Source organism: Pongo abelii, chromosome 22, assembly GCF_028885655.2.
Source record: "Pongo abelii isolate AG06213 chromosome 22, NHGRI_mPonAbe1-v2.0_pri, whole genome shotgun sequence".
In the NCBI taxonomy this organism is placed as follows: Eukaryota; Metazoa; Chordata; class Mammalia; order Primates; family Hominidae; genus Pongo; species Pongo abelii.
Window position 1 is genome coordinate 43,077,583 of NC_072007.2, and position 25,993 is coordinate 43,103,575.

The 25,993-nt window shown below is 43.1% G+C and overlaps 1 protein-coding gene and 1 long non-coding RNA gene across 4 annotated transcripts in view; one reads left to right on the top strand and one right to left on the bottom strand.

Moving 5' to 3' along the window:
• Positions 1-25,993, top strand: part of LOC112130500 (uncharacterized) — a 254,038-nt gene that overhangs the window by 16,860 nt on the left and 211,185 nt on the right. The window lies entirely within an intron of this gene.
• Positions 629-25,891, bottom strand: EPCIP (exosomal polycystin 1 interacting protein). The gene is made up of 2 exons (XM_009233886.3): positions 24,903-25,891; positions 629-5,608 (listed from the first exon to the last, which is right to left on the bottom strand). Exon 2 carries the CDS (start codon positions 5,542-5,544, stop codon positions 4,885-4,887), a length of 660 nt encoding a protein of 219 aa, XP_009232161.1. The 5' UTR covers positions 5,545-5,608; positions 24,903-25,891; the 3' UTR covers positions 629-4,884.

The following is a 25,993-nucleotide window of genomic DNA, read 5'->3' on the forward strand; positions in this document are numbered from 1 at the left end:
GTAAGTTTTCAGGAATTTGCAAGCTGGTTGTTAAGCACAGTCATTATTGAAAGCAAATTATGTAAACTTACAATTAAATAAATTATATCAAAACCAAAAATAATAAATACTCAGAACTTATCACTTCCTAATTATTTTACTTCACTTTACTATTATTCAGGCTTTTGGGGTTAGTTGTGCCTGTTGTATAGGTAGGGTGGAAATACTAGATAATGCTGCCCTATTGTATGTCTTTTCTCAACTCCATGTTCTCTTGGTAGCATGAAATTGGGTTATGGTGGCAGTATTTACACCACTACATATCAGAGTGTGATTTATGATTTTGTTGAGTGTGATGGAGAAAATGTTAACAATGCAGATTAAACTTAAAAGTGTGTCATGTCCATAGCCTTTACTTTGTGAATAGTCCCCATATGTGAGAAAATATTCCTCCAGTATTTGAAAACTATTATTTGATTCAGCAAAGAAGTTGCTTTCATCATTGACTAGCAAGTGACATTCTCACGTGTATCTTTGTTGTTTAACTTTCCTCTTACTTCTAACATAAATGAAAATCTCAACCAATATTTATACCAAAACTATACATGCTCATCAGTTGCAACCCTAGGTTGGCTTTGTGTACAAGAGTTTGGCAAAAATCAAAGCATTCTTTGAGAACTAATGATCTACAAAGAGTATATAATAAAGAGTAATCTATAGTTTATTATCATTTGTAAATTGTGTGCTACACATTCTTTACATCCGTAAAATTGAAATAACCTATGTACATACATATCTGCTTACTTTTTTGAAGACTAAAGTGAAAGCAAGTTTATTAAGAAAGTAAAGGAATAAAAGAATGGCTACTCCATAGGCAGGGCAGCCCTGAGGGCTGCTGGTTGCCCATTTTTGTGGTTATTTCTTGGTTATATGCTAAACAAGGGATGGGTTATTCATGAGTTTTCCAGAAAGAGGTAGGGGGTGGGCAATTCCCAGAGCTGAGGATTCCTCCCCTTTTTAGACCATGTTGCCATGGCATTTGTAAACTGTCATGGCGCTGGTTGGAGTGTAGCAGTGAGGACGACCAGAGGTCACTTTCATCTCCATCTTGCTTTTGGTGGGTTTTGGCTTCTTTACTGCAACCTGTTTTATCAGCAAGGTCTTTATGTCCTGCATTTTGTGCTGACCTCCTATCTTATCCTGTAACTAAAAATGCCTAACCTGCTGGGAATGCAGGCCAGCAGGCCTCAGCCTTATTTTACGCAGCCTCTAAACAAGATGGAGTCACTCTTGTTTAAACGCCTCTGACATTTCCCCCTCCCTTTTATAAGAGAACCCTTAATCCTAAGGGTTGTAGAGAGATGAAGGTCCATCTTTTGTAACTTCTGGAGGCTGAATGAGGCGATGATATTCCTGCCTATTTATTAGGGTCTCAGATCCAGGGTAGAGAGGAGTTCAGTCAGAGAAAGTCAGTACGGTGAGGACCATTCATAACTCTGACTAAAGGTGATATAACTAGTTTCCAGATTTTGGAGAAATTAGGTAGAGAGAAACAAGCATGCTTCAAATTTTGTTCACAGGAGCATAATTTATGCAATTGTTGAAAGCTGTCAATAGCTCAAAAGAAACGTTTCCTTGACTCCAAAGTCAGCCAATCAGTGTTGGTCTATTTCCTTTGGGTCAGGGGTCTCCTTAGTATCATCCCTTTGTGGTTGCCATAAAGATGTTACCAGAAAGGGGTCCTAAACCAGACCCCAAGAGAGGGTTCATGGATCTCACATAAGAAAGAATTCAAGGCGAGTCTATAGAGTAAATTGAAAGCAAGTTTATTAAGAAAGTAAAGGAATAAAAGCATGGCTACTCCATAGGCAGAGCAGCCCACCTCCCTTTTTTGTTGGAGAGCTGGTGGTTAAAGTTTTATTAGCACACCACTGGCCAGAGGCAATAGGCTACTAGCCCCAGGCCAGATGGGTACCATTAACATAGTTTGTTTGACCCACATGATATTATTTAAAACAAACAAACAAAAAAGCTGAATGTCAAGCCAACATTTACAAATTGTGAGAATTCACATAACAACCTGGAATTTCTAATTCTCTGAAGGATCAGATCTGGCCCCATCAGATTTTCCCATGGCAACACTCAGTTGGAGCTGAGCCACTGTAGAGCTTCAGATGGGGCATGCACCCTTACTTAACCACCATCCCACCACTCCCTGTTGTCCCCCAAACCCTGCAGCTAAGTGCCAAATGCCATTTATCCCCATGCCTGCCCTGTGGATTTTCTCTGCCCATTCTTCATCCCACAGCAGCACAAACGGAACCATATTTTTAGTCCAGAAATCTGAAACCTCAGACTTGATTTATAACTAAATTAGCTTTCCTTTTCTGTTGGTTTAAGTCCCATTAACTCACAAGTATTTCTCAAAAGACTTAAAACATATGTGAAAGGGCTTTGAAACTATTAAAAGCTACCAAATGGAAGATATTTATAGGAGGCATATACTTTCTAACATCATTTAATTTTATACTTTGTTAATAAAAATTATTAAAATTCAATTAGTTATATTTTCAGTAACTAATGACAATGAATATATTACTAATCTTTTCACTTGTCTTTTCTTGCTTTCCTTTCTCCTCCTTTTTCCCCTTTTCCTTATTGTTTTCTTTCACTTTAACATTATCTGCAGTACAATGTCAGTAATGAGGTCACATGTTTCTATTAAAATTCATATTTTGGTCTTTGTTTTGGCCTAATTTAAACACTGACATGGGCTCATGCTAATTAGCCTGAATGGCTAAATCCCCCACCAATTAAGCAAATGTAGAAATTGCAGGTTATTTCAGTTACTCTATGTTAAGGTTAAGTGAAAAAAAACAAAAAAGTGATATATGTGATCTAAAGTCATCAACCCCAGGACATCCTGTTAAGTCATGGATTATTTCTTATCATTATGGTATCATGAATGCAATAATGTTTCAAATTCATTCCACTCCAGGTTTAGACATTTGTATCACAATTGCAGTGGATTCTTTTTTCTTTTTTTTTTTTTCTTTTTTTGAGATGGAGTTTCGCTCTTGTTGCCCAGGCTGGAGTGCAGTGGCGCAATCTTGGCTCACTGCAACCTCTGCCTCCCAGGTTCAAGTGATTCTCCTGCCTCAGCCTCCCGAGTAGCTGGGATTACAGGCATGCACCACCACGCCTGGCTTATTTTACATTTTTAGTAGAGACAGGGTTTCTCCATGTTGGTCAGGCTGGTCTCGAACTCCCGACTTCAGGTGATCCGCCTACCTCGGCCTCCCAAGCCATGGATTCTTTACAGTCCACTTTAATGGCAAGTTGCATCTCTACGAGGGAAAATTTTCTTTGTACAATAATGAATCCATTTAATTTTTTCAAACGTATGTTGCTTTGGTTCCTTTTATCAGCACACATAAAATCATTTTGTGTTAACCATGTCATATAAAATGGCTTCACTTTGCAATCTTAACCTTCCAAATGGACTGAGCCTTAGAACTTTTTTTGTTAATTATCTGTTAATAATTTGAGCACTTTTAACAATAGAAATAATGTTGTAAGTGGTGAGTAAATTCCCAGGCTAGCCCCTAATGTAGTTAAACATAGCTCGAATGGTATTCATCTAAGTTCTGATTTTTGGAGCAAGAGGAAAAGGAGAAGGAGAAAGATGAAAGTGAGAAGAGAAATTGGTGAAATGGTATAGTGGGGGCAAAGACAGACCATGCAAAGAAAGAAAAGAAAAAGAATGTGAAAGGCTAGAAGTGAAGAACTTTCCTTGCAGTTAGGCTATGCTCTAAGCAAAATTTTGAGATAGATGCAAATGTGTTTTGTGTCCTCCAATTTTCACTTCTGCATCCCTCTCTCTGGAACACTGGTCCCCCCATTTGGTCCTAAGGTCTCACCCTATCCATGCCTGTGGTACCTCCACCCCAACAAACACAGTCTCCAACCTCTTATTTCTCAGTGCATCTATTCTTAGCAAGGTATTTAGAAAAGATCAGTTTAAGAGAACCTAATCATTTTGTTATTATTATCATTATTTTTTTTTTTTTGAGATGGAGTTTCGCTCTTGTTGCCCAGGCTGGAGTGCAATGGTGTGATCTCTGACCCTGTCACCCAGGCTGGAGTGTAGACTGCAGTGGCACGATTTTGGCTCACTGCAACCTCCGCCTCCCAGGTTCAAGCGATTCTCCTGCTCAGCCTCCCGAGTAGCTGGGATTACAGGCATGTGCCACCATGCCCGGCTAATTTTGTATTTTTAGTAGAGATGGGGTTTCTCCATGTTGGTCAGTCTGGTCTTGAACTCCCAACCTCAGGTAATCCGCCCGCCTCGGCCTCCCAAAGTGCTGGGATTACAGGTGTGAGCCACTGTGCCCGACCATTTTATAAAACTCACAGTCCCCAAACCTCTGAAATTGATTATTCTCTACTTAGGGGCATTCCAAGCAATTTCACAAAATGAAACAGAAAAAAATTAAGGCAGTATTTTGAAAGAAGATATGTTTCTTGGGGGTCACCTTCTAGGAGGAGCTCCACTAAGCAGTCTCTAGGGTGTATTGCTTTCTCCATTTCTGATGGGACATTTCCCTGCAGGCTTCTAGTTGCAGAGACCAAGCCTAGCTGGCTCCCAAGACATGTCCCTGGACGCAATCAAGTTGGTTTTTTGGTTTCTTTTTCTTTTGTTTTTCAAAAGTGTTCTCACAGTTGGGCACAGAGCAGAACAGAGAGCTGGTTATTGGTGTGTGTGTGGCTGTGTTGCAAATGGAGCCTGTGGAGAGAGGCACAATTGTGGGTAGGGATACCTATCTCATGGCCTTATTTCCAGATTCCTTCTGCAAATTATTCATCATTTGCCAAAGTTCCAGGCAGCTGGACACAGTTATTATGCTAGTAAATAAATGTGACAACATAGCTTTTGTTGCTTGGTATTGGGAAGGTTCTAAAGTAAGAAAAGTCAGGAAAGTTGTTGGCAATGCTGGTAACGTTTTCAATACTATATGATTTTAAGGCTGAGTCCCTGTTGAAAAGAGCCATATCTAAGAATGAGATATACATACATGGCTGCCAGCCTTTGTGTAACCACATGGGCTTCTCTCTGGAGTCACTGTCCCCACCACTATGGATGAGTAAGCTCTGCTCTGGGAAGGGATGCTTGGCCTCCATGTTGATGCGCAGCCTCTTCAGACCACAAATAGCCAGGTATTCAGTGGGGAGAGTGTTGGTGCTACACAGGGAAAGCTTCAGGTCTTGGACCAGCGTGAAGTTCAGCAGGTGGCCCAGCACAGATGTGTCTGTGAACCAGATGGTCAGATGGCCATTGTAGCTGGTTCGCTCTACTGCAAGGGGCAGGATGGTTTTACAGTTGCACATCAGGTTGGCCAAACTGTAGTCACAATCCCGGATGTCCGCAGAACAGCTGCAGTTCCGAATGGTGTTTTCCTTTGTGAAGATGAGCGTGCTGTTCTTCTGACCTTTGGTGAAGCAGTTAAGTGCAAAGACACCCAGAGCGCTGATCAGAAGGAGACAGTGCCTGGGAGGTGGTGCCATGCTTGCCCAGCGTGGGCCAGCGTGTTTATCCCCCCTCTTTTTGAACCAATTTGTTGGAACTCACCTGAAAGAAAAGAGGCAGCTTTATCACAACTTTACATTTGAAATACACAGCTTATGGAAAAGGAACCCCAGAAAAAAACAAGTTGTAAACATTTCTTTCTTGCAGTTCTAATAACTTTCCTGAGCCACAGGCAATGCTTGCAGCCCAGGCACTGGGCAAGCTCTTTTCTCAGCGCCTCATCCAGAGACAGCAGCCAAACCTTTGAGCTCTGCTCATCTGAGGTGTAAAACTCCCAGTGATGTTGGCTGACAGTGAGACCAACATGCCAACAACACAGCCAGAGCAATGCCAGAGCGGATGCCGGAGAGGAGACCTACCGCATCCTATCTACGGGCAGGGATTTGGAGTTGAAAGAGCACATTCTCCAAACATCCAATTACTAGCATGAAGTGCCCACAAACCCCTGAACATGCACATGCTTTCCTCCCCCTCAATATCTTCGTGGAATTCGGGAGACAAACACTTCTTTGTTGGATTCAGCTATCCAAGGGCTACCTATTACACAACAGCATGAATACCAATGAAGCATTTAGTTAACGGTAAGCTTTAACTTCTAAGTAGATAAACATGCCTCCCATCCCCACCATATTAATCTGTTTGAGTCCATTCATCCTTTTCAGGGCCTCTTACAAATGTACCCAGGTAACTGTGGTAATAGACAACAAAAAGACTAATCACCCACCGATTAATCACAATTATTTTGACTTATCTACTCTTATGCCAGAAGAAATTTATGAACTGATCTTGTCAATGTATTGCAGAGCTCCAAAACAAAACCATATATAAGAACTTCTAAAAAATCTAAATAAGGTAGGGATGCATGGGTAATTTAAAGAGCAACACCAGTGTCCAGTTTTGGGGGAAAAGCCCTACAGTGTCTGGCATATGACAGATGCAGGATCCTCCTTTGTGGTGTGATTGGAATGAGATGAGATGAGCATTATGGCAGAGTGTACCACATTTCAGTTTGGCGAAAGTAATAACATTCCCCCAATGACTGAAGAGAGAAACCAAACAATACAATTCAGTCCATCTCCATTTGCTAAGCTCCATGGGTGTGGTGGGATACTTGGCATGTGACCTCTGAGTGGGAGGGCCCAGAGCTACTGGCAGGGCTACTACACTAAGGGCCAGGGAGCAACAGATGGAAGGGTCAGTCTGAAGAGCTCGACATGTGTCCAAAGAGTATGGTGACAGCAGGAAAAAGGCTAGGCAGACAAGCAGCAATTAGGGTGTAAGACGAGGCCACAAGAAAATTAGAAGGCTAAAAATGCCAGGGATCAGGTAGACAGGCAGGAGGCACAAGCCACAACCCCATGGCTGGAATGCCAGGAGGACAGAAGTAAGCTCTGCTGCGTAAACTTGAACAGAGGGTGAGACATTGATTCACAGCAATTATGACTGTATTCATGCATTCATCCCTCCCTCCCTTCCTTCCTTCATTTCTTCCTTTCTTCCTTTCTTCCTTCCTTCTTTCCTTCCTTCCCTCCTTCCCTCCTTCCTTCCTTCCTTCCTTCGTTCCTTCCTTCCTTCTCTCCCTCCCTCCCTCTTTCCTTCCTTCCTTCCTTCCTTCCTTCCTTCAACTAATGCTTATTGGAAGATTACTAGGTGGCATGCCCTCTGCTAGCCATGGCGGTACAACTCAGAACAAGACAACCCGGGGCCCAGTCCTCATAGAACTTATGTCCTAACGAAACTGATTCTGCTTCCAATGGGCTTGGGCATCATAGCCCAAAGCCAGGCCCGTCCTGCATGTGAGGATGGAGAGGCTATAGCAGTGGGGAGGAGGTGAGAGGAGGGGACAAACGCAGGAGTCAGGCAGGGCCCAGCCTAGGCCGTGTGCCAGGCCCTGGCTTAGGCCAAGCAGAAGAAACGAAGATACAAAAGACCTGGATCCTATCCTCCAGGATTTATCCTCAAAGGAAAAAGACCAATAAGGCTGAACTGAGAAGCACTGTACTGAACATACAGGCGGCTATAAGAACATAGCAGAGAGAGAGAGATTTGACGTGGGGGACTGGATAAGGCGGTTTAGAGTGCTTTGTGTCTATTTTGAAGTTGGCACAGGATTTTCTTAAAGGATTCTTATTAAATGTATTAATAGGTACATTTTGTCATGAAAGAAAGAGCTTTGAGAAACGTGGAGAACAAGAGTTCTCCTTGAACAAGAGGCTTAACAGTCTTAAGCAGAGTTAGAATGCGGGCGTGTCTACCCCCTTAGTGAGGAATGGTGAATAATTTATTAATTACAAGATAATTTTAGACAATCAGCTGTCCCAGATTCCACTGGAGGCCTCTGGGACTTCGTGTCCCAGTAACCCTGTCATCCCAGAACCAGGAATGCTGTCAATACCGTTGGCCCACCCTGACCCTAGCCTTAAAAGAAAACAGAGGGGAGAGGTCTATTCATCAGCCGAAACCTAGTGAGAAAAGTGCCTGCCTCCCTCTTTCAGGTGCTGATCCTTTTAGAGGCAGCCATGGAAGAGGAAAAGAGGCCAGAAGAGAAAAGGATATTGGTTTGCTGGAACATGTAGGACAAGAAGTTCCCAGAAGAATTTGTGAGCAACTTCCCAACAGTAAGGCCCTGGCTAGACCTCAGGATGGTCCCTGCCTCCTGGACATTAGGAAGCCCAAAGGCCAGAACAAAAACACATGCCTAGTGGGGGAAGGCTCACTAAGAGGGCACCAGGTGGGGCAAATACCCCTGGTAACCCATTTATGGAGGCTGCCACAGAAATGCCAGTTGGAAATTTTCCTCCTTCAGTCTACCATGAATTTCTTTTTTCTCTTTTGAGATGGAGTCACCTGGGCTGCAGTTCAGTGGTGCAATCTCAGCTCACTGCAAGCTCTGCCTCCCGGGTTCCAACGATTGTCTTGTCTCAGCCTCCTGAGTAGCTGAGATTACAAGCATGCACCATCATACCCGACTAATTTTTGTATTTATAGTAGAAATGGGGTTTTGCCATGTTGGCCAGGCTGGTCTTGAACTCCTGACCTCAGGGTGATCCGCCCATCTCGGCCTCCGAAAGTGCTGGGATTACAGGCATGAGCCACTGCACTCGGCTGTACCGTGATTATTAGTTCAAGGTTCTCTTTCACTGGGGTATAGACCTTGAGAGAGCAGTTTTTGGGCTTTATATTCTCAATTTCCTGCACAGTGCCTAGCACATAGTAAGGACTCAACAAGTTTCATTGAATGAATGAAAAAACATAGTTTACCAAATGTCAGTGTACTCAAACTCCTTTAACTGCTAGCTATAGAAATCCAATTAAGACTGACTTGGGAAAAACAAAAAAACAAAAAAACAACTGCTCACTTATTTGAAAAATTAAGGAAGGATTTCAGGCATGGCTTGATCCAGCTACTCAAAAAAGTTTGTCAGAAATGTCTGTCCGTTTTTCAGTTATTCTTTCTCATGTGTGGGCTTTATTCCCAGATAAGATCACTCCTTCTGGGGACAACATGGTTACTAGTAGATACAGGTTTACTTTCTATCAGCTGAGCAACCTCTCAAGAAAAAAAGTAATAATAACTCTCTTTAAATAGCACCAGGCTGCTGGGTGTGGTGGCTCATACCTATAACCCCAGCACTTTGGGAGGCCGAGGTAGGAGGATTGTGGGAAGCCAGGAGTTCAAGACCAGCCCAGCCAACATTGTGAGACATAATCTCTACAAATAAAATAAATTAGCTGGACATGATGGTGTGCACCTATAGTCCCAGCTACTCGGGAGGCTGAAGCAGAAGGATCACTTGAGTCTGAGAATTCGGTGTTGTTTAAGCTACCCTGTTGTGGTATCTGCTATGGCTGCACAGGCAGAAATAGGGACACAAGTGCAGATTCAGGGCAAGGTGTGCGAGCACACTCAGTCCCTGGCCTCGGAGTCTCTCTGGATGGCTTCTTGCCTACGGTGACTGACAGAGGGAGGGATGATATGAAAAGGCACCTCTTCTCCTCATGACCTAACCCCAATTCTTACTCCACGGGTTCATGACAGCCCATTCTGCTGGAGACTGTGTCTTAAACCTTCCTCCCCTAGTTTCTGTCAAGTACCCCTCATGAGCTGTGATTTCACTGGGCTTTGAACTCTTAGGCCATTTGAGGCTGCAGTGAGCTATGATTGTATCACTGCACTCCAGCCTACATGACAGAACAAGACCCCATCTCTAATGAATAAATAAATATGGCTGGGCTCAGTGGCTCAGGCCTGTAATCCCAGCGTTTGGAAGACCAAGACAGGCAGATCACTTGAGCTCAGGAGTTCGAGATCAGCCTGGCCAACAAGGCGAAACCCCGTCTCTACCAAAAATACAAAAATTAGCCAGGCAGGGTGGCATGTGCCTGTAATCCCAGCTACAGGGAGGCTGAGGCTGGGAGGCTGAGGCCTGTAATCCCAGCTACAGGGAGGCTGAGAATCACTTGAACTGGGAGGCAGAGGTTGCAGTGAGCTGACATTGTGCCACTGCACTCCAGCCTGGGTGACAGAGTGAGACTTTGCAACCAAAAAATAAAATAATACTAATAATGAAATAAATAACCAAATAAGTAAATAAATAAATATTAGGAGGCAAAAATACACTGGTATCCTGAGTCGTACGCTCAGCTTGGGAGCCAATGAATGGGATCAGCCACACTGCAAAGAGTGGACTGAGAGGGTAGAAGGCTGGTTCTGCAAAGGGAAATCAGGAGGCGCTATCAGAAATGGGCCAGGTAGGCAGTCAGAAAGGTGGGTGCCTACAAAACCCATGGGATGAGCATGGGTGAGCATTGCAACTCTACTCCTCTCAGTCTCAGCAAACACTAAAGCACCACTTTGATAAAATGCCCTCTAAGAATGCAGATATATGTCTGACTTTGTGGGATATATTCAGAATTTCAAATTGGCTCCTTTACTGGAGGGCCCCTTGATTTTACCTCCCAAGAATCTTCAAGGATTTTTGCAGGGACACACTTTGGGTACTGCATTTGTGAGCGATAGCCCTGCTTACCTCTCCAAGTCCTGGCTTCACAGTGTGTTTCTTGGGGTGCCTGGGCCCTAGCTTTCTTCTGGCTTTAATCCCAGAGCCATAACTCACTCATATCTATACTTGAGACTGCTTCTTGCCAGGGCATCTCCTCAGCTTCTGACTCTTGAGCCTTTCACAGTTCCTTCTCTTGAGTCTTTCCCCTAATTGCATTTCCACTTTAAAAATAAAAATCACAGCCAGGCATGGTGGTTCACACCTGTAATCCCAGCACTTTGGTAGGCTGAGGGGGGCAGATCATTTGAGGTCAGGAGTTCAAGACCGGCCTGGCCAACATGGGGAAACCCTGTCTCTACTAAAAATACAAAAATCAACCAGGTGTGGTGGTGCACACCTATAATGCCAGCTACTCAGGAGGCTGAGGCATGAGAATTCCTTGAACCCGGGAGCGGAGGTTGCTGTGAGCCGAGATTGCACCACTGCACCCCAGCCTGGGCGACAGAGTGAGTGAGACTCTATCTCAAATAATAAAATAAAAACCACTTTTGATTTCAAATTAAGCTCACTTCCAAATTATGTTTTTAAATTGCTTTGATTTTTAATTGCTGTAAGGATTTGGAGAATGTCACTTGATTTTTCCACAATTAGTTATTTGTCTTTTGTGTTAGGACTATAGAGCTCAGAACATCATTATTTATGACATTTCAAATCTGTTTTGGGCAAATGCTCCAAATGCTGTCCTCCCACCGACACAATATCTCCTTACTAGTAATATCTTCTTATAAACAGAACTAGTCAAGTTTGAAACATTCCTTTTGAAGCCAAGTATAAACATTATCTAAATGTTGGGTGTAATCCTGGATTGAGAAGGAATCTGTGTGGAATTTGTTTCGAAGTAACTGATGTCTGTATCTCCTCAATTCAGAACCCTCTGTCCTTATGCAGCTAGTTGCTAGTATTGTTCTTGAGATTTCTTCAGCTGCAATACAAAAATAATAAACTGATTCTGAATGGTAGCTCTGGTTTTTAAACATGTCCAGTGATTTAAAGGCTCAAATATTTAATAATCATGCACAAAGGCTCAAATATTTAATAATTATGCACGTAGGCCAGGTGTGGTGGCTCACGCCTGTAATCCCCGCACTCTGGGAGGCCAAGGCAGGTAGATCACGAGGTCAGGAGTTCGAGACCAGACTGACCAACACGGTGAAACCCCGTCTCTACTAAAAATACAAAAATTAGCTGGGCATGGTGGCGCGTGCCTGTAATCCCAGCTACTCAGGAGGCTGAGGCAGGAGAATCGCTTGAACCCAGGAGGCAGAGGTTGCAGTGAGCTGAGATCGCACCATTGCACTCCAGAGTGAGACTGTCTCAAAAAAAAAAAAAAAGAAAGAAAATCATGCACAGTTTTTAGCATCTTGACTGAAAAATTTGGATGCGTAGACATCCCCTGAGTTTTTGTCATGGTTGCATCAAGCTACTTATTGCGTCTTACAACCTAGGTATATCAGAGCCTTCTAGTCTGCATGAATGCCATGTTCTCCTCTCCTTCTTTGGCACACTGTTGGACTTTATTTCTGAGCTTCTGGTAGTGAAGTGGTGCCATGTGATTGAGTTCTGGCCAATGGAATATGGTGGAAGATTCCACGAAGGAACTGACGGCCCTAGAAGATGGCAGAACTGTGGACAAAAGGCTGAATCCCTGAATGATTGTATGGAAGAGAGCACACCCCTCTTCCCCCTTAGTGGCATTAGTCTGTGATGTAAGGGAGGAACAGATCTCAATTACTTTAAGCCACTGATATCTTGAAGTTTGTCAAAGCAGCTAGCCTACCCTGCTAGCTGGGTACAATACAGCAGGTGCTAATATTGCTTTGCAACTTAGGATTTTTACATCCTCTTTTCTCAAAAGAAAATGAGAAATCAACATTTAGAGGACATTTATTGGATGCCAGGCAAATGGCCTAAGTCATGGGGAAGAAAAAATGAAGAAGATATCATCCATGCCCTCAAGGGACTTGAAGTTTGCCCAGAGAACTTGGAATGTACTCTGGGAACAAACAACTGGGCAACTAATTATAAGACAATGTGATTGGTAGTTCTTAAAGATGCAGATGGAGGCCAGGCACAGTGGCTGATGCCTGTAATCCCAGCACTTTGGGAAGCCAAGGTGGGCAGATCATCTGAGGTCAGGAGTTTGAGACCAGCCTAGCCAACATGGTGAAACCCTGTCTCTACTGAAAATACAAAAAATTAGCTGGGCGTGGTGGTGGGCACCTGTAATCCCAGCTACTCAGGAAGCTGAGGCAGCAGAATCGCTTGAACCTGGGAGGCGGAGGTTGCAGTGAGCCAAGATTGCGCCATTGCACTCCAGCCTGGGCAATAAGAGTGAAACTCATCTCAAAAGGAAAAAAAAAAAAGATGCAGATGGAGTGGTGGTAAGGAAGAAATGGAAAGACTCCCAAAGGATGTGCTCTTTGGGCCAGGCAGAGAAGAGGTTCAGGTTAGGAAAGGCGAGACAGTGCAGATATAAGAGTCATTGGCACAGATGTCAGAATGACTAAAGTCCTTAGTATGTTTAGAACAGGTATAAGACATCTGGAGTTCCGTGAGGCTGGGGATGTAGGCAGGAAGACAGGGTTAGACAGGACCTTGCTGGTCAAGCTAAGAGGTTTGGACTTTATGCTGGCAGTTACTTGGTCTCCAAACTCTTCTGATCATTACCCCATCAATAAATGATTTTAAAACCCTCCCCGATAGATGTATCTGTTAATTTATAAAGGCCATTCACATATTACCATGCTTACATATCATCTGTATTATCAACAATACACAAACAGTAGCATTTTTAAAAATTTGAGCTGAAAAATAAATAAAAATGAAAGTTTGAATATTTTCAGCTTTACCCCACTAACTTGGCTTGCAAACCTCCTGTGAGGTAAACTCCCTCTTTGGAGGCTCCTGCAAGAGACAAAAAATGAGATGGTAAAGGTCTGAAGCAGGAGACATCTACTTAGATCTTGTTTAAGGAAAGTAACCTAGGTTGCCAGAGACAGACTGAATCTGGGGAGAAAACACTAGTCAGGACAGTGAATTCTAAATAGTTTTCTTTCGTATTTTCCTCAGTGATTTCCATCTCTCCATTTGTTGACTCCTTCTAACTCCAGGCTCTTTGGATAAATCTGTTTCAATATCTGGAATCCTCAAGGGGATGGAGAGGACCAAGAATGTAGGATTGAGAAGGTGGGGATGAGGATGAGCTGTCTTCCTCCTATGAGCATGCAGTCAGGACACCTGCTAGAACCTCTGGGAGGGAACCAGTGGTACAGGGAGCAGGAGAGCCCAGTGGGCAGCACAGCAAAGCATTCGTCTCGCTCTGTCTCCCAGGCTGGAGTGCAGTGGTGCGATCTCGGCTCACTGCAACCTCCCACTCCTAGGTTCAAGCAATTCTCCTGCCTCAGCCTCCCATCGTTGTCTCATTCTTAGCATCCCAACACAGCTTGCCTGGGAACGCCACGCCCTGAGACATCCACTGTGAACCCTGACAGCCACGAGAAAAACATAGCTCATTTTCTCAGAGTTAGGAGCCTCTGGGTGGCTTCATCAGACTGGCAGCAAGCCTAGCTGCTAGTGAGGGCTAGTTATGGCAAGCTATGGAGTAGGTGGAGTAGCTCTCCGATCCCCAGTTCCCCTTGATGTGCCTTCCTCTTAATTCCTTGATCATCCATTCTTTTCTTTCCAGGAGCCAGTGCTGAAAACCCGCTCACAGATTGGGATCTGATACCAGTTGGTTAGGCCTTAATCGGAATTTAAACCAACACATTCTTGTCCAAGGGTATTTGCACTGTAAGCCTTATGGCTACCTTGTTCCTTATTAGATAGCAAGGATCAAACAGAAAGTATGGGAGGAGTGTGGGGTGGAGACTCCACGCTGGGGTCCAGAAACAAGTGGTCACCTGTTCTCAGGTCCAGTGCCCACTTGTCCAGGGCTGTGCAACCCCTCTTCCCATTGAGGTCAAGGAGGGGTGTTGGCTATTCTGTTATGTGGATGAGATGCCCACACAGGCACTGTGTGAGGGCTTTAGATGTAGGACCTTGAAATGCTCTTGAAAAAAGGGATTTTTAGCATTTTTCTTTTCTTTGGCGTTGTTCCACAAATGCACTGCAGGAGATAGGTTAGAGATAAACACTATGTAAGATGATATTTGAAAAGGGAATGATATCTTTGTTGTTTACTATTTCAAAGCTTATGAAGTTGAAAACTAATTTGGGTCCCTCCCCAATGTTTTCTTACTGTGATACGTGTTGTATTTTATTTCTTCTTCACATTCCACAACAGCACATCCTCATCCTTGGTATAAGCCACTGAATTTTCACAGGCCCTTGCAAGGATCTAATGCTGAAGTCACCGTTCTGTGCAGTCTCTGTGGGTGAAGATCACTTCCCTTTCATTGTGGTTTACACAGTTCATTGTGCAGGGCAGGAAATGAGTTCCCAGTAATTCTGATGTGATCGGAATCTCATTTGGTTTCTATAGTAGGATCTAAACTATATGCTCTCATCTGATATTTTTGCTCATCTAGAAAAAGATGAAGTAAATTCATGTCTCCATAAGTTGGAATGATGCAGGCAAAATTAGCTTCAAGTATGCAATTTGGGTTTTGAGAGGACACACTTTAAAATATTTTTGTGACTGTTCATGTTGAACTCACTAGTATATAGTTGGATCAGTCAGAGAACCTGTCTGAGTCTTATTTCTCTTGACATGGCACAGGATAATAATCCAACCACACAGGTTGCAAAAGCAAAGTAGATGCATGTGATTTTATATATATATATATATATATATATATATGTATATATATATGAATAGTACTATATTATTTATTTATTTTGTTTAGAGATGGGGTCTCACTATGTCATGCAGGCTGGTCTTAAACTCCCAGGCTCAAGTGATTCTCCTGCCTTGGCCTCCCAAGGTGCTAGGATTATAGGCATGAGCCACCGCACCCAGCCTGAATAGTTCTATAGTATTATGTATACTGTAGTACTCATAAGTACTCATAGGCATACTACAATATACATAGTACTATTCATAGACATTGATATTTTGTAATATCAGAGTCATAGTGATAACAAATATATTACCATGCTCTGTGAGGGCATCCCAAAAGCCACCCCAAAGAAATCTAAAGTAACTGGTTCATTTAATGCATTACTTGTATCAAACATTTGACTAGACAGAGAACAGGCACAGCATAAAACAAAAATGTCTCTCTGAATGATTTTTCCTGTAATGAATCCAATCAGATTTACAAACGTCCTCCTGTAAATTCTGAGGATTGTGAGGTCCTGAAATTATTAGTGAGCTAGTCTGGAAAATAGAAATTAATTATCTGATTCCCATTTCTACTAACTTAAATGTGTATGAAATGTTTAAAGGAACAGCAGGAATATGGGATGTGATCAAAACTCTTTATTTCTGATCTCCAGCTGTGCCTAATGGATGTTATAGTAGGTCAAATAATGGTTCCTAAAGGTGCCTGTGTCCTAATCCCTGGGCCCTGTGAATATGTTACCTTACATGGCCATAAGGCCTCTACAGACGTTATTAAATTAAGAAACTTGAGATAAGGAGATGATACTAGATGATCTGGGTGGGCCCAATGTAATCAACAGGGTCCTTATAAGAAGAAGGCAATATGACAACTGAAGCAGAGATTGGAGCAATGTGGCTACAAGCCAAGGAATGCCAGCAGCCTCTAGGAGCTGAAAGAGGCAAGGAACAGATTTTCCCTTGGAATCTCCAGAAGGAACCAGGCCTACTGACACCCTCACAGTAGCCTGGTCAGACTGATTTTGAGCTTCTGACCTCCAGAAGTGTAAAATAATATAGATATGTTATTTTAAGCCACTAAAATTGTAGATTTTTTTTTTTTTTTTGAGATGGAGTCTTGCTCTGTCACCCAGGCTAGAGTGTGGAGTGCAGTGGCACGATCTTGGCTCACAGCAATCTTTGCATCCCGTGTTCAAGCAATTCTCTTGCCTCAGCCTCCTGAATAGCTGGGATTACAGGTGTGTGCCACCATACCAGGCTAAATTTTAAATTTTTAGTAGAGATGGGGTTTCACCATGTTGGCCAGGCTGGTCTCAAACTCCTGACCTCAAGTGATCTGCCTGCCTCAGCCTCTGAAAGTGCTGGGATTACAGGTGTAAGCCACTGCGCCTGGCCAAGTTGTAGAAATTTTTTATAGCAGCAATAGGAAATGAATACAGAGACGATGAGTAAACCAAACCACCACATCAAACCACCCTTGTGGACCAAACCAGCCCTTCTGTATTCACAGCCCTGCAGTGTTTGCTAATTATATTATGTGGTTTATTCCTCTCATTAGCCTGGATCATTGGTAACTATTCTCCTGAAATACCAAGCTCAATGCTTCCATAGAATAGTCACACTATGTTGGACCCAGCCAAGCCCAAATGGATACATCTGGATACGTCTTATGAGTTGAGGGGGAACCATCTTCAGGTGGTTAATTGCATATGTGGAATTGTTGAAGGAGAGCGAAGACAATATGGGAGGGCCCAGGGCAGGGAAGAGCAGAGGGATGGGACAGTGGCATTTGTGTCTTTCCAGCCCAAACGTATGCCTGAGGCTGAGTCCGGTCAGGTAGCAAGCAGAGGCTGCAAGAAGTGCTTTTAAGAATTCTGAGATGTGAGGCACAAGTGGCCCCCTGCCCGGGCAAGAAAGGGCGACACTGAGTGGTGGACAGAAGCATTTTCTCCACTTCTGTACTGAGTACAGCTCAGCTCTAGCACAGTGAGGAATGAAGGACAGATGGCACCATTTGACCCTTTCTCCAGAACAGACTGGGGCCACCCCTGGATGTTGCTCCCTGGTCATCAAGCAACAGGGAGCCCCATGGCCAAGGCAAGGGACAGTCAGCATCCAGTGGGGGCTGGGGACAGAAGCAGATGAAAGGACCATTGTGAGCATAGGCAAGACCCCTGAGGACTCAAAGAAGCACCTGGAGGAAACTCTATTTTGTAGACATAGTGGTGGGAGGAGGCAAGGACCTGTATCAGGTAGGTGGGAGCACGAGCCAGCAGAATACAAGCTATTCGTGTTCACTTAACTTCATCTGTGCCCGCTGGCTGGTGAAGCCAGGAGCTCTTCAGGTATCAACTGGATTACTTGTTTGAGATTAAATTGATTGAATCATAGAAATAGACTAAAGTGCTCAGGAGCTTAGAAGCTGAGTAAGAACTGACTGAAAAGTAGATATTTTATTTGGAAAGCACTGAGCTCACCTGGGTATTAATTTCACCACCAATTTGCTGCCTGGATGCGGGGCTTCCTTGTTGGTTTACTGTGGGGGTTTATTAGTCCGTTTTCATGCTGCTGATAAAGACATACCCGAGCCTGGGTAATTTACAAAAGAAAGAGGTTTAATGAACTCTGTCCCACATGGCTGGGGAGGCCTCACAATCATGGTGGAAAGTGAGTCGTGTCTCACATGGTGGCAGACAAGGGAAGAGTGAGAGCCAAGTGAAAGGGGTTTCCCTTTATCAAACCATCAGATCTCGCGAGACTTATTCACTACCACAAGAATGTCATTGGGAAAACCACCCCCATGATTCAATAATCTCCCACTGGGTCCTTCCCACAACATGAGGGAATGATGAGAGCTACAATTCAAGATGAGATTTGAGTGGGGACACAGCCAAACCATATCAGGGGGTCAGGTTTCTGATGCCTTCTTGCTGATCGCGGTTTCCCCAGTCCTTAGCACAGGGCCCAGCACATAGGAGCACTCCACGACTATTTATATTATCCAAATGAGTCCCTACATTGGCTAAGCCAATGAGGCAAGTTATTGATCCTTGATTCCCTCTTATGCGTTTTTTTTTTTTTTTTTTTTTTTTGAGACGGAGTTTTGCTCTTATTGCCCAGGCTAGAGTGCAATGGCTTGATCTTGGCTCGCCACAACCTCCGCCTCCTGGGTTCAAGCGATTCTCCTGCCTCAGCCTCCCGAGTAGCTGGGATTACAGGCATGTGCCACCACACCCGGCTAATTTTTAGTAGAGACGGGGTCCTCCATGTTGGTCAGGCTGGTCTCAAACTCACGACCTCAGGTGATCCACCTGCCTCAGCCTCCCAAAGTGCTGGGATTATAGGCGTGAGCCACTGCGCCCAACCCCTCTTTTGCCTTTTACCTCCTAGGATTGTCGAGTATTAGCAAATCCGCAAGCAAAATTCATCTTCTTCTTCAGCAACTTTCATTGTATGGCCTAGCCATGGCAGAGAAACCAAAATGAGTTTGTGTGTATGGTGACAGGGTGGGAATTTGAGCTTACTCTCCTATGGCCTAGCTGTGCATCATCCTTGAAAGCCACTGAATGACATCTGGCAAAATCCCAGGAGGCACCTCCAACCTCCTGTGACTTTACCAAAAGGCCTAGTCTGGGTTCCTGGTTGCCTTACAACTTTCCTGTGAATCTGATGAGGAGGAAGCGTGAAATACACTTGGCTAGAATGGAGACCGTGAGTCCCAAGTCAGGCCTCCAATCACTGCTCTTCCGTCTTATGCCACACACCCTCCGAGGGGCGAAGGAAAACATGAGTAGAGTTAGTATATTTTGGTCTCACAGATATTTGTGAGCATCACGAAGCCATTCCCCTAATTGCTCTTGGTTGAGAGATTACAACAGCCCTTGGTGCAAAACTCCCCCACGACCTAACCTTTCAGAGTCCAATCTTGCAAAGCTAACTCAGGGAGAGTTTTGCTTAAATTACTGGGCCAGTATTATGTGAGTGTGAAGTTGCCAAGGAAAATGAGTCAGACACTAATCCCTTTGCTAGGAGATGAGAGAAAAAAAAAAAAAAAAAAGGCTGGCAGACCTTTACTATTTTAATTACCTGCTTCCAGAACAATAAAAGGGAATTCAGATCTTCCACTTACAGTCATGCCCTTCTTATATTCCTGTAAAATACCTGCACTATTTCCTTGTAGTGTAGATGTAAGCCTTGGGCTTTTTTCCTTTCAACTGTGTTCAAGCTATAGTTCCAACCATTCGAGTTTGGACAAAAATAAGAATTAAAATTTCCTTTGCTGGTTTTAGTTACAAATATTGGAACCAATGAACATTTAAACCTTGTTTCTTTCTTGAAAGATTTTTCAGAGTTTTAAAATGCCTCCTGGGAATGATGACTAAAGGTAATGTGGGATCCTGGATGGGATCCTGGGACAAAAAAAGGACAATAGGTAAAATCTAAGGACATCTGAATAATGTTTGGACTTTAATTTATAATAATAATGTGCCAATACTGGTTCATTAATTGTGACAAGTGTGCCATACTAATGTGAGCTATTAACTCTGTATAACAACTCTCTATTATCTTCACGATTTTTCTGTAAACCTAAAACTATTGCAAAGTCAGAATTTTATTTAAAAAGAGTGAATCCTGATCTCATTGATGACTCTTTGAAGATTAGTTTTGTGACAGCAGCAGAGCTCCAGTAGATAATCTGGCATCACGATTTGGGCTAAACCGAGTGCCCATGAAATAGTGTCTAGGCACAACTCCAAATGAATTCTTCAGACCTCCTGGCCACAGAGAAGATTCCTTTTTTGTTTTTTTTTTAATGACCCAGAGACCAGGCATTTCAGAGATGCAAATGCGAAGTAATCCTTTTATGGGAAGTGGATCAAAACTGGGAAAGGAGAGGCACCACGGCATGTTGTGGGGACAAGCCTTGAGGGGTGCGCGCGCGCGTGTGTGTGTGTGTGTGTGATGTCTCACTGGGCTTTCATTGTTCTTTCTTCTTTTCTTTCTTCCCTCCCTCCCTCTTTCCCTCCCTTCCTCCCTCCTTTCTCTCCCTTTCTTTCTTTCTTTTTCTTTCTTTCTCTTTCTTTCCTTCTTTCCTTCCTTCCTTCCTTCTTTCTTTCTTTCTTTCTTTCTTTTCTTTCTTTCTTTCTTTCTTTCTTTCTTTCTTTCTTTCTTTCTTTCTTTCTTTCTTTCTCTCTCTCTCTCTTTCTTTCTTTCTTTCCTCCTTCTTTCTTTTTCCTCTCTTCCTTTCTCTCTTTCTTTCTTTCCTTTTTTGAGACAAGGTCTTGCTCTGTCACCCAGGCTGGAGTGCAGCAGCTCACTGTCACCTTGAACTTCTGGGCTCAAGCAAGCCTCCCAACCTCAGCCTCCTGAGTAGCTAGGACTATAGGTGCGTACCACTGGCTAATGTTTAAAATTTTTTGCAGAGACACAGACTCACTGTAGTGCTCAGGCTGATCTACAACTTCTGGCCTCAAGAGATCTTCCCACCACCCAAAGTGTGGCGATTACCGGCATGAGCCACCACGCCTGCCCCCATTGTGTTTTCTTATTCTCCAATCTGGACCCCATTCGGCTCATGCTGCTTATGTTGCCCTCTGTGTTTGGGGATGATTTCTGTTTCTTGTCCACTAAGAAACTACCTTCATCTCTGATACTGTCTTCAAATCTCTCCTCTTTCATCACATTTTATTAGGCTGGGGGAATAGGTGACAGTTCTTGTTTGACTCAAACCTACTTTTCTTAGAGTGGAACATCAGTCTATTGTAAGATAAATTTTTTAAAAAAAGAGCTTTTGTAAGCCAATCTGTTATCACACAGAGCCTAGTACCTAGTCATGTTAGATTTTTAAGCCACTCCAAAAAACCAGACTTTTGCTGTGATCATTCTATTGCAACCATTCTTATCAGGTTCCCAGTGAATCCCACCACCCCCATACCAAATCCAGTGATTAACTTCCTGGTCTCATTTTGTTTGACTTCCCACGAGCATCTGATTTAGTTGCCTCCCCCTTCTTTTTTGAGTGAATAGCTTTCTCTTCCTCCATGATGTCACATTCTCCTGGTTTTCTGGCTCCTTCAATGGCCACTCCTTCTCAGTCTTTTGGCTGGCATTTGATCTTTTTTTTTTTTTTTTTTTTTTTGAGATGGAGTCTCGCTCTGTCGCCCAGGCTGGAGTGCAGTGGTGTGATCTCGGCTCACTGCAAGCTCCCCGTCCCGGGTTCACGCCATTCTCCTGCCTCAGCCTCCCGAGTAGCTGGGACTACAGGCGCCCGCCACCACGCCCGGCTAATTTTCTTTTTTAGTGCAGACAGGGTTTCACTGTGTTAGCTAGGATGGTCTGAATCTGCTGACCTCGTGATCCGCCCGCCTCGGCCTCCCAAATTGCTGGGATTACAGGCATGAGCCACCGTGCCCGGCCCTGATATTCTTACCTGTTATTGTTGCATGTCCCCAGCTCAGTGCATGGCTGTCTTCTGTATGTGCATCCACTCTCTTGGCGCCTGCATGCTGTCCTGTGGGGTTAAATACCACCTAGATGCTGATGGTGAACTGAGATATGTCTCTAGCTCCTGACCGCATCATGCTCACATGTCCCACGTCGTATCTGATAGCTCTTTCTGAATTCTACCTCCTGACCGCATCATGCTCACATGTCCCACGTCGTATCTGATAGCTCTTTCTGAATGTCTAGTAGACATCTCCAACTTAACATGCCAAATACACAGCTCCTGATTCCCAAGAAAGTTCAGACTCCTATGAGAAATGTTACTGTACCAGTAATTCACTGTTCCTCAGCCCTGTGTTCCCAAGGCTAAGCTAGCTAAATACAGCAAATTGTCATTGATAAAGAGGCAACGTACTTTAAAATATAAAATATGATACATGTATGTTGTATACTGAAAATTGAATGAAATAAGGAACTATCCATATTTTTATTCACTAATAGTAAGATCTAATGAGTGTTTCTTTTGTGCCAGGTACTGTTAAGTGTTTCACGTGTTTTATGTTATTTAATCCTTTCTGTAATCCTACAGGTAGATATTATGGCCCCCCCCTTTTATTTTTTTAGACAGAGTCTCAGTCTGTCACCCAGGCTGGAGTACAGTGGCACTATCTCAGCTCACTGCAACCTCTGCATCCCGGATTCAAGTGATTCTCCTGCCTCAACCTCCTGAGTAGTTGGCATTATAGGTGGTGCACCACCACGCCCAGCTAATTTTTGTATTTTTAGTAGAGACTGGGTTTCGCCATTTTGGCCAGGCTGGTCTCGAACTCCTGACCTCAAGTGATCCACCCACCACAGCCTCTCAAAGTGCTGGGGTTACAAGCATGAGCCACCGCATATGGTCCCATTTTCATATCAGGAAATGATACACAGGATACTCAGGGAGGTTAAATAACTTGTCGAAGGTCACAGAACTAGTTAATAATGGCTAAAATTTGAACCCAGACAGCCAACTATACTCTGAAGAGTCATGGTGGAAATTACAGTGCTATTTCCTACCCCAGGGTCTTGGGCCTATTCAAGTGAGATTCCATGCATTGTATTCTATTACTAGATGCTGTGGCCTTTAACTTATATGTGTATAGAACCCTCATGCTAAATGCTATGATTTGAATGTGTTTCCTAAAGTTCATGTGTTAGAAACTCAATCCCCAGTGCAACAGTGTTGAGAAGTGGGAGCTTTAAGAGGTGACCTTTAAGAGGGCGGTGCCCTCATGAATGGATTAATGCTGTTATTGAGGAGTGGGTTGGTCACCATGGGAATAGGTTTCAAATAAAAGGATGAATTTGACCCCCTTTTTCTCTGTCTCTCTTATGTGTGTGCACATGCTCTCTTGCCCTTCCACCTTCCACCATGGGATGAAACAGCAAGAATGCCCTTGCCAGATGCAGGCCCCTTGACCTTGGAATTCCCAGTCTCCAGAACCATAAGAAAGAAATCTCTGTTCTTAAGTTCATAATCAGAATAGAGGACAATATGAGCAGAGTGCTGCTTCTGCTAACATAGGTATGGAATGTGGGACAAAGAATTCTCAGAGAGTGAGCCACTGGGAAGTCCTAATTAAAAGACATGGCTACTGTACTTTTCTACTTGACACAGTCCTTGAGAGAGTGAATTAGGCAATGAGTGCAAATCCTTCAGGCTTTCCCCTTGAGTGACTTGGTAGACACTCAGTTAATTGCATCATTGGGGTTCACATCCACAGCTTTGCACAGCTGCCCCTTGGTCCCACGCCCACAGAACTGTGAGGCCTGCCTGTTCTTCCCACTGGGGCCTATTGACCTACTAGCTCCCACAGATACAGACACAAGCCACTGGGCACTGAATTTTAAAAGCTGATAATATAGCAGCTTTAAGCAGTGAAAAATATTAGTGTGGAAAAGAAAGATGAGAAATCCAAGTCCGCTCTTGAAAAGCACTCATTTCCATAAATACTTTATTGAAACTTTTTCAGAAAATGCCCAATTTCTGTCAGAAAAAAAAGTAATGAAAAGTCTTTTTTCCTTCCAAACATATTGCATTATTTAGTCTAAAAAAAAGCAAAAAACTTCTCAAGGATGGCTCTTTTTGGTAAAAAAATTTTCAAACAAATGAGGTCTTTTTTTTGGTATTTTTTAAGGATGGGTTTTTATAAATATTATGCACAATGTTTTTGAAACATTTCCTGTCCTCAGTATACACCAACATACTTTTTGCTAAAAGCTTTCCAAAAATATGCTTATTAAACAAAGAAATATATGCAAGACTGTATATGTTCTACTCATTTTGAACTAAAACATTCCCCTCTTCATCTTGCCTTTTGCTACATTATTTATCATGCTTTTTCACTTTTGAATAAAAGACCAATTTTTTAAAAACACGAACTATCCAATCCAAATGTTAATGCTCATCATAGCTTACTTTCTTTTCTTTCTTTGTTTTCTAATCAGTAAACTCTATAAAGCCTGGTGTGTAAATAGGCAGTAAATATAATATTGTTAAAAGATAAAACAGAGCAAAGAAACAGTATCAGCCGGTGTTTTCGGAGTTCCCACTTTGTTTGCGATCACAATAAGGAAAAGAGATATGAAAACTCTTTTGTTATTTAGCATTGAAGACTAATGGAAAAGTCTAGCCAGATGTTTTAAAATAGAGACAAGATTTCAAGGAGCTATCTGTTATATTAGCCTTAAGTGAGTTTATCTTTTTAGGGTTTAAATGAGAAGACCATTTCATTCTTTGCTTAATGCACTGAAAATCTTTCATTTTAAAGGCAGGATTTCAGTAAAGCGGAATTCATATGCCTGGAAGCCTAAAAAAGTGTTTCATAGTGAAAGCCACTCATACATGTACATTATATTCAGGAAATGCAAATGCAACAAGAAGGTGACCCTGACAATGGTTCTTCCAACCGTCACAGTTCCTGCCATGCAGCAGAAATTCTGAAGCTCTTAAAAACTGTCAGACTAGACATGCTTTTTAAAAAAGAAGAACAGAGAAATTACTTACATCTGAGAGTTCCACTGTGAGGCCTCGCCTCTCCACTCCACAGACCTCTGCCTGGCCACGGATCCTTCACCCTGGCTTGACAGCTGGTTTAATCTGCAAGCCAGGGTGGAATGCGTGGTCTTGCACTTGCTGTTCTTTTCCGTCTTCAGAGGGCCAGCGGCCTGGTCATTTCCATGGCAACCAGGAGGAAGCGGCTGGCCTACCAGTCTCATTAACTACACACAGGAGAGAACCTGCCTTGGTGACTGCTGGCCACTCTTTTGGGGTTCTAAACTGGGAAGTTTCTAGAAGAAACTGAGGAGACTGTTGCTGTAGGCTGATCCCAAAGGATTGACACAAATGGAAGAAATTCTACTTTAGCAGGAAATTGAATGGATTAAATGTAGAGTACGGAGACTCCTTGATACTTTTACTTTCGTGATTTATTCCACCTTTTTTGGTCTGATGAATTGTTACTTATGGTAAATGCCTGCACTACTGTAAAAAGTGTCCTATCATAGTTGTTCCAAAGAAAAAAAACTCATTTGAACTCCAAAGATAGACATTATTCTCTCTTTTTTAAAAATTTCATTTAAAAAAATATTAGAAGCCACAAAACCAATAAATAGGTAAAAATTATTCTATGTACATTAACTGATAGTCCATGTGGGCTTCTATAACAAAATACCATTAGTTGGGTAACTTACAAACAACACATTTATTTCTGTAGGCTGGGAAGGCCAAGATCAAGCAGGTTTGTTTTCTGGTGAGAGCCTGCTTCCTGGTTCATAGATGGCACCATCTAGCTGAGTCCTCACATGGTGGAAGGGAGACAACTGTGGTTTCTTCAGCTTCTTACAGGGGCACTAATCCCATTCATAAGGGCTCCACCCTCATGACATAATCACATTCCAACATCTCTACCTCCTATGCTATCACATTGAGGATTAGGTTTCAACGTATGTATTTTAAGGGAAGATAAATACCTGGGCCTTAACAACTGATGAGGTCTCACTAAATATGGGAAAAAAAGATAAGGCAGGGGTCCCCGATCTCCAGGCCATGGACTGGTACCAGTCCATGCTACAGCAGGAGGTGAGCAGTGGATGAGC

Bases quoted from the DNA above. Each gene is read 5' to 3' on its own strand.
- EPCIP (XM_009233886.3), bottom strand. From the start codon at position 5,544: ATGGCACCACCTCCCAGGCACTGTCTCCTTCTGATCAGCGCTCTGGGT.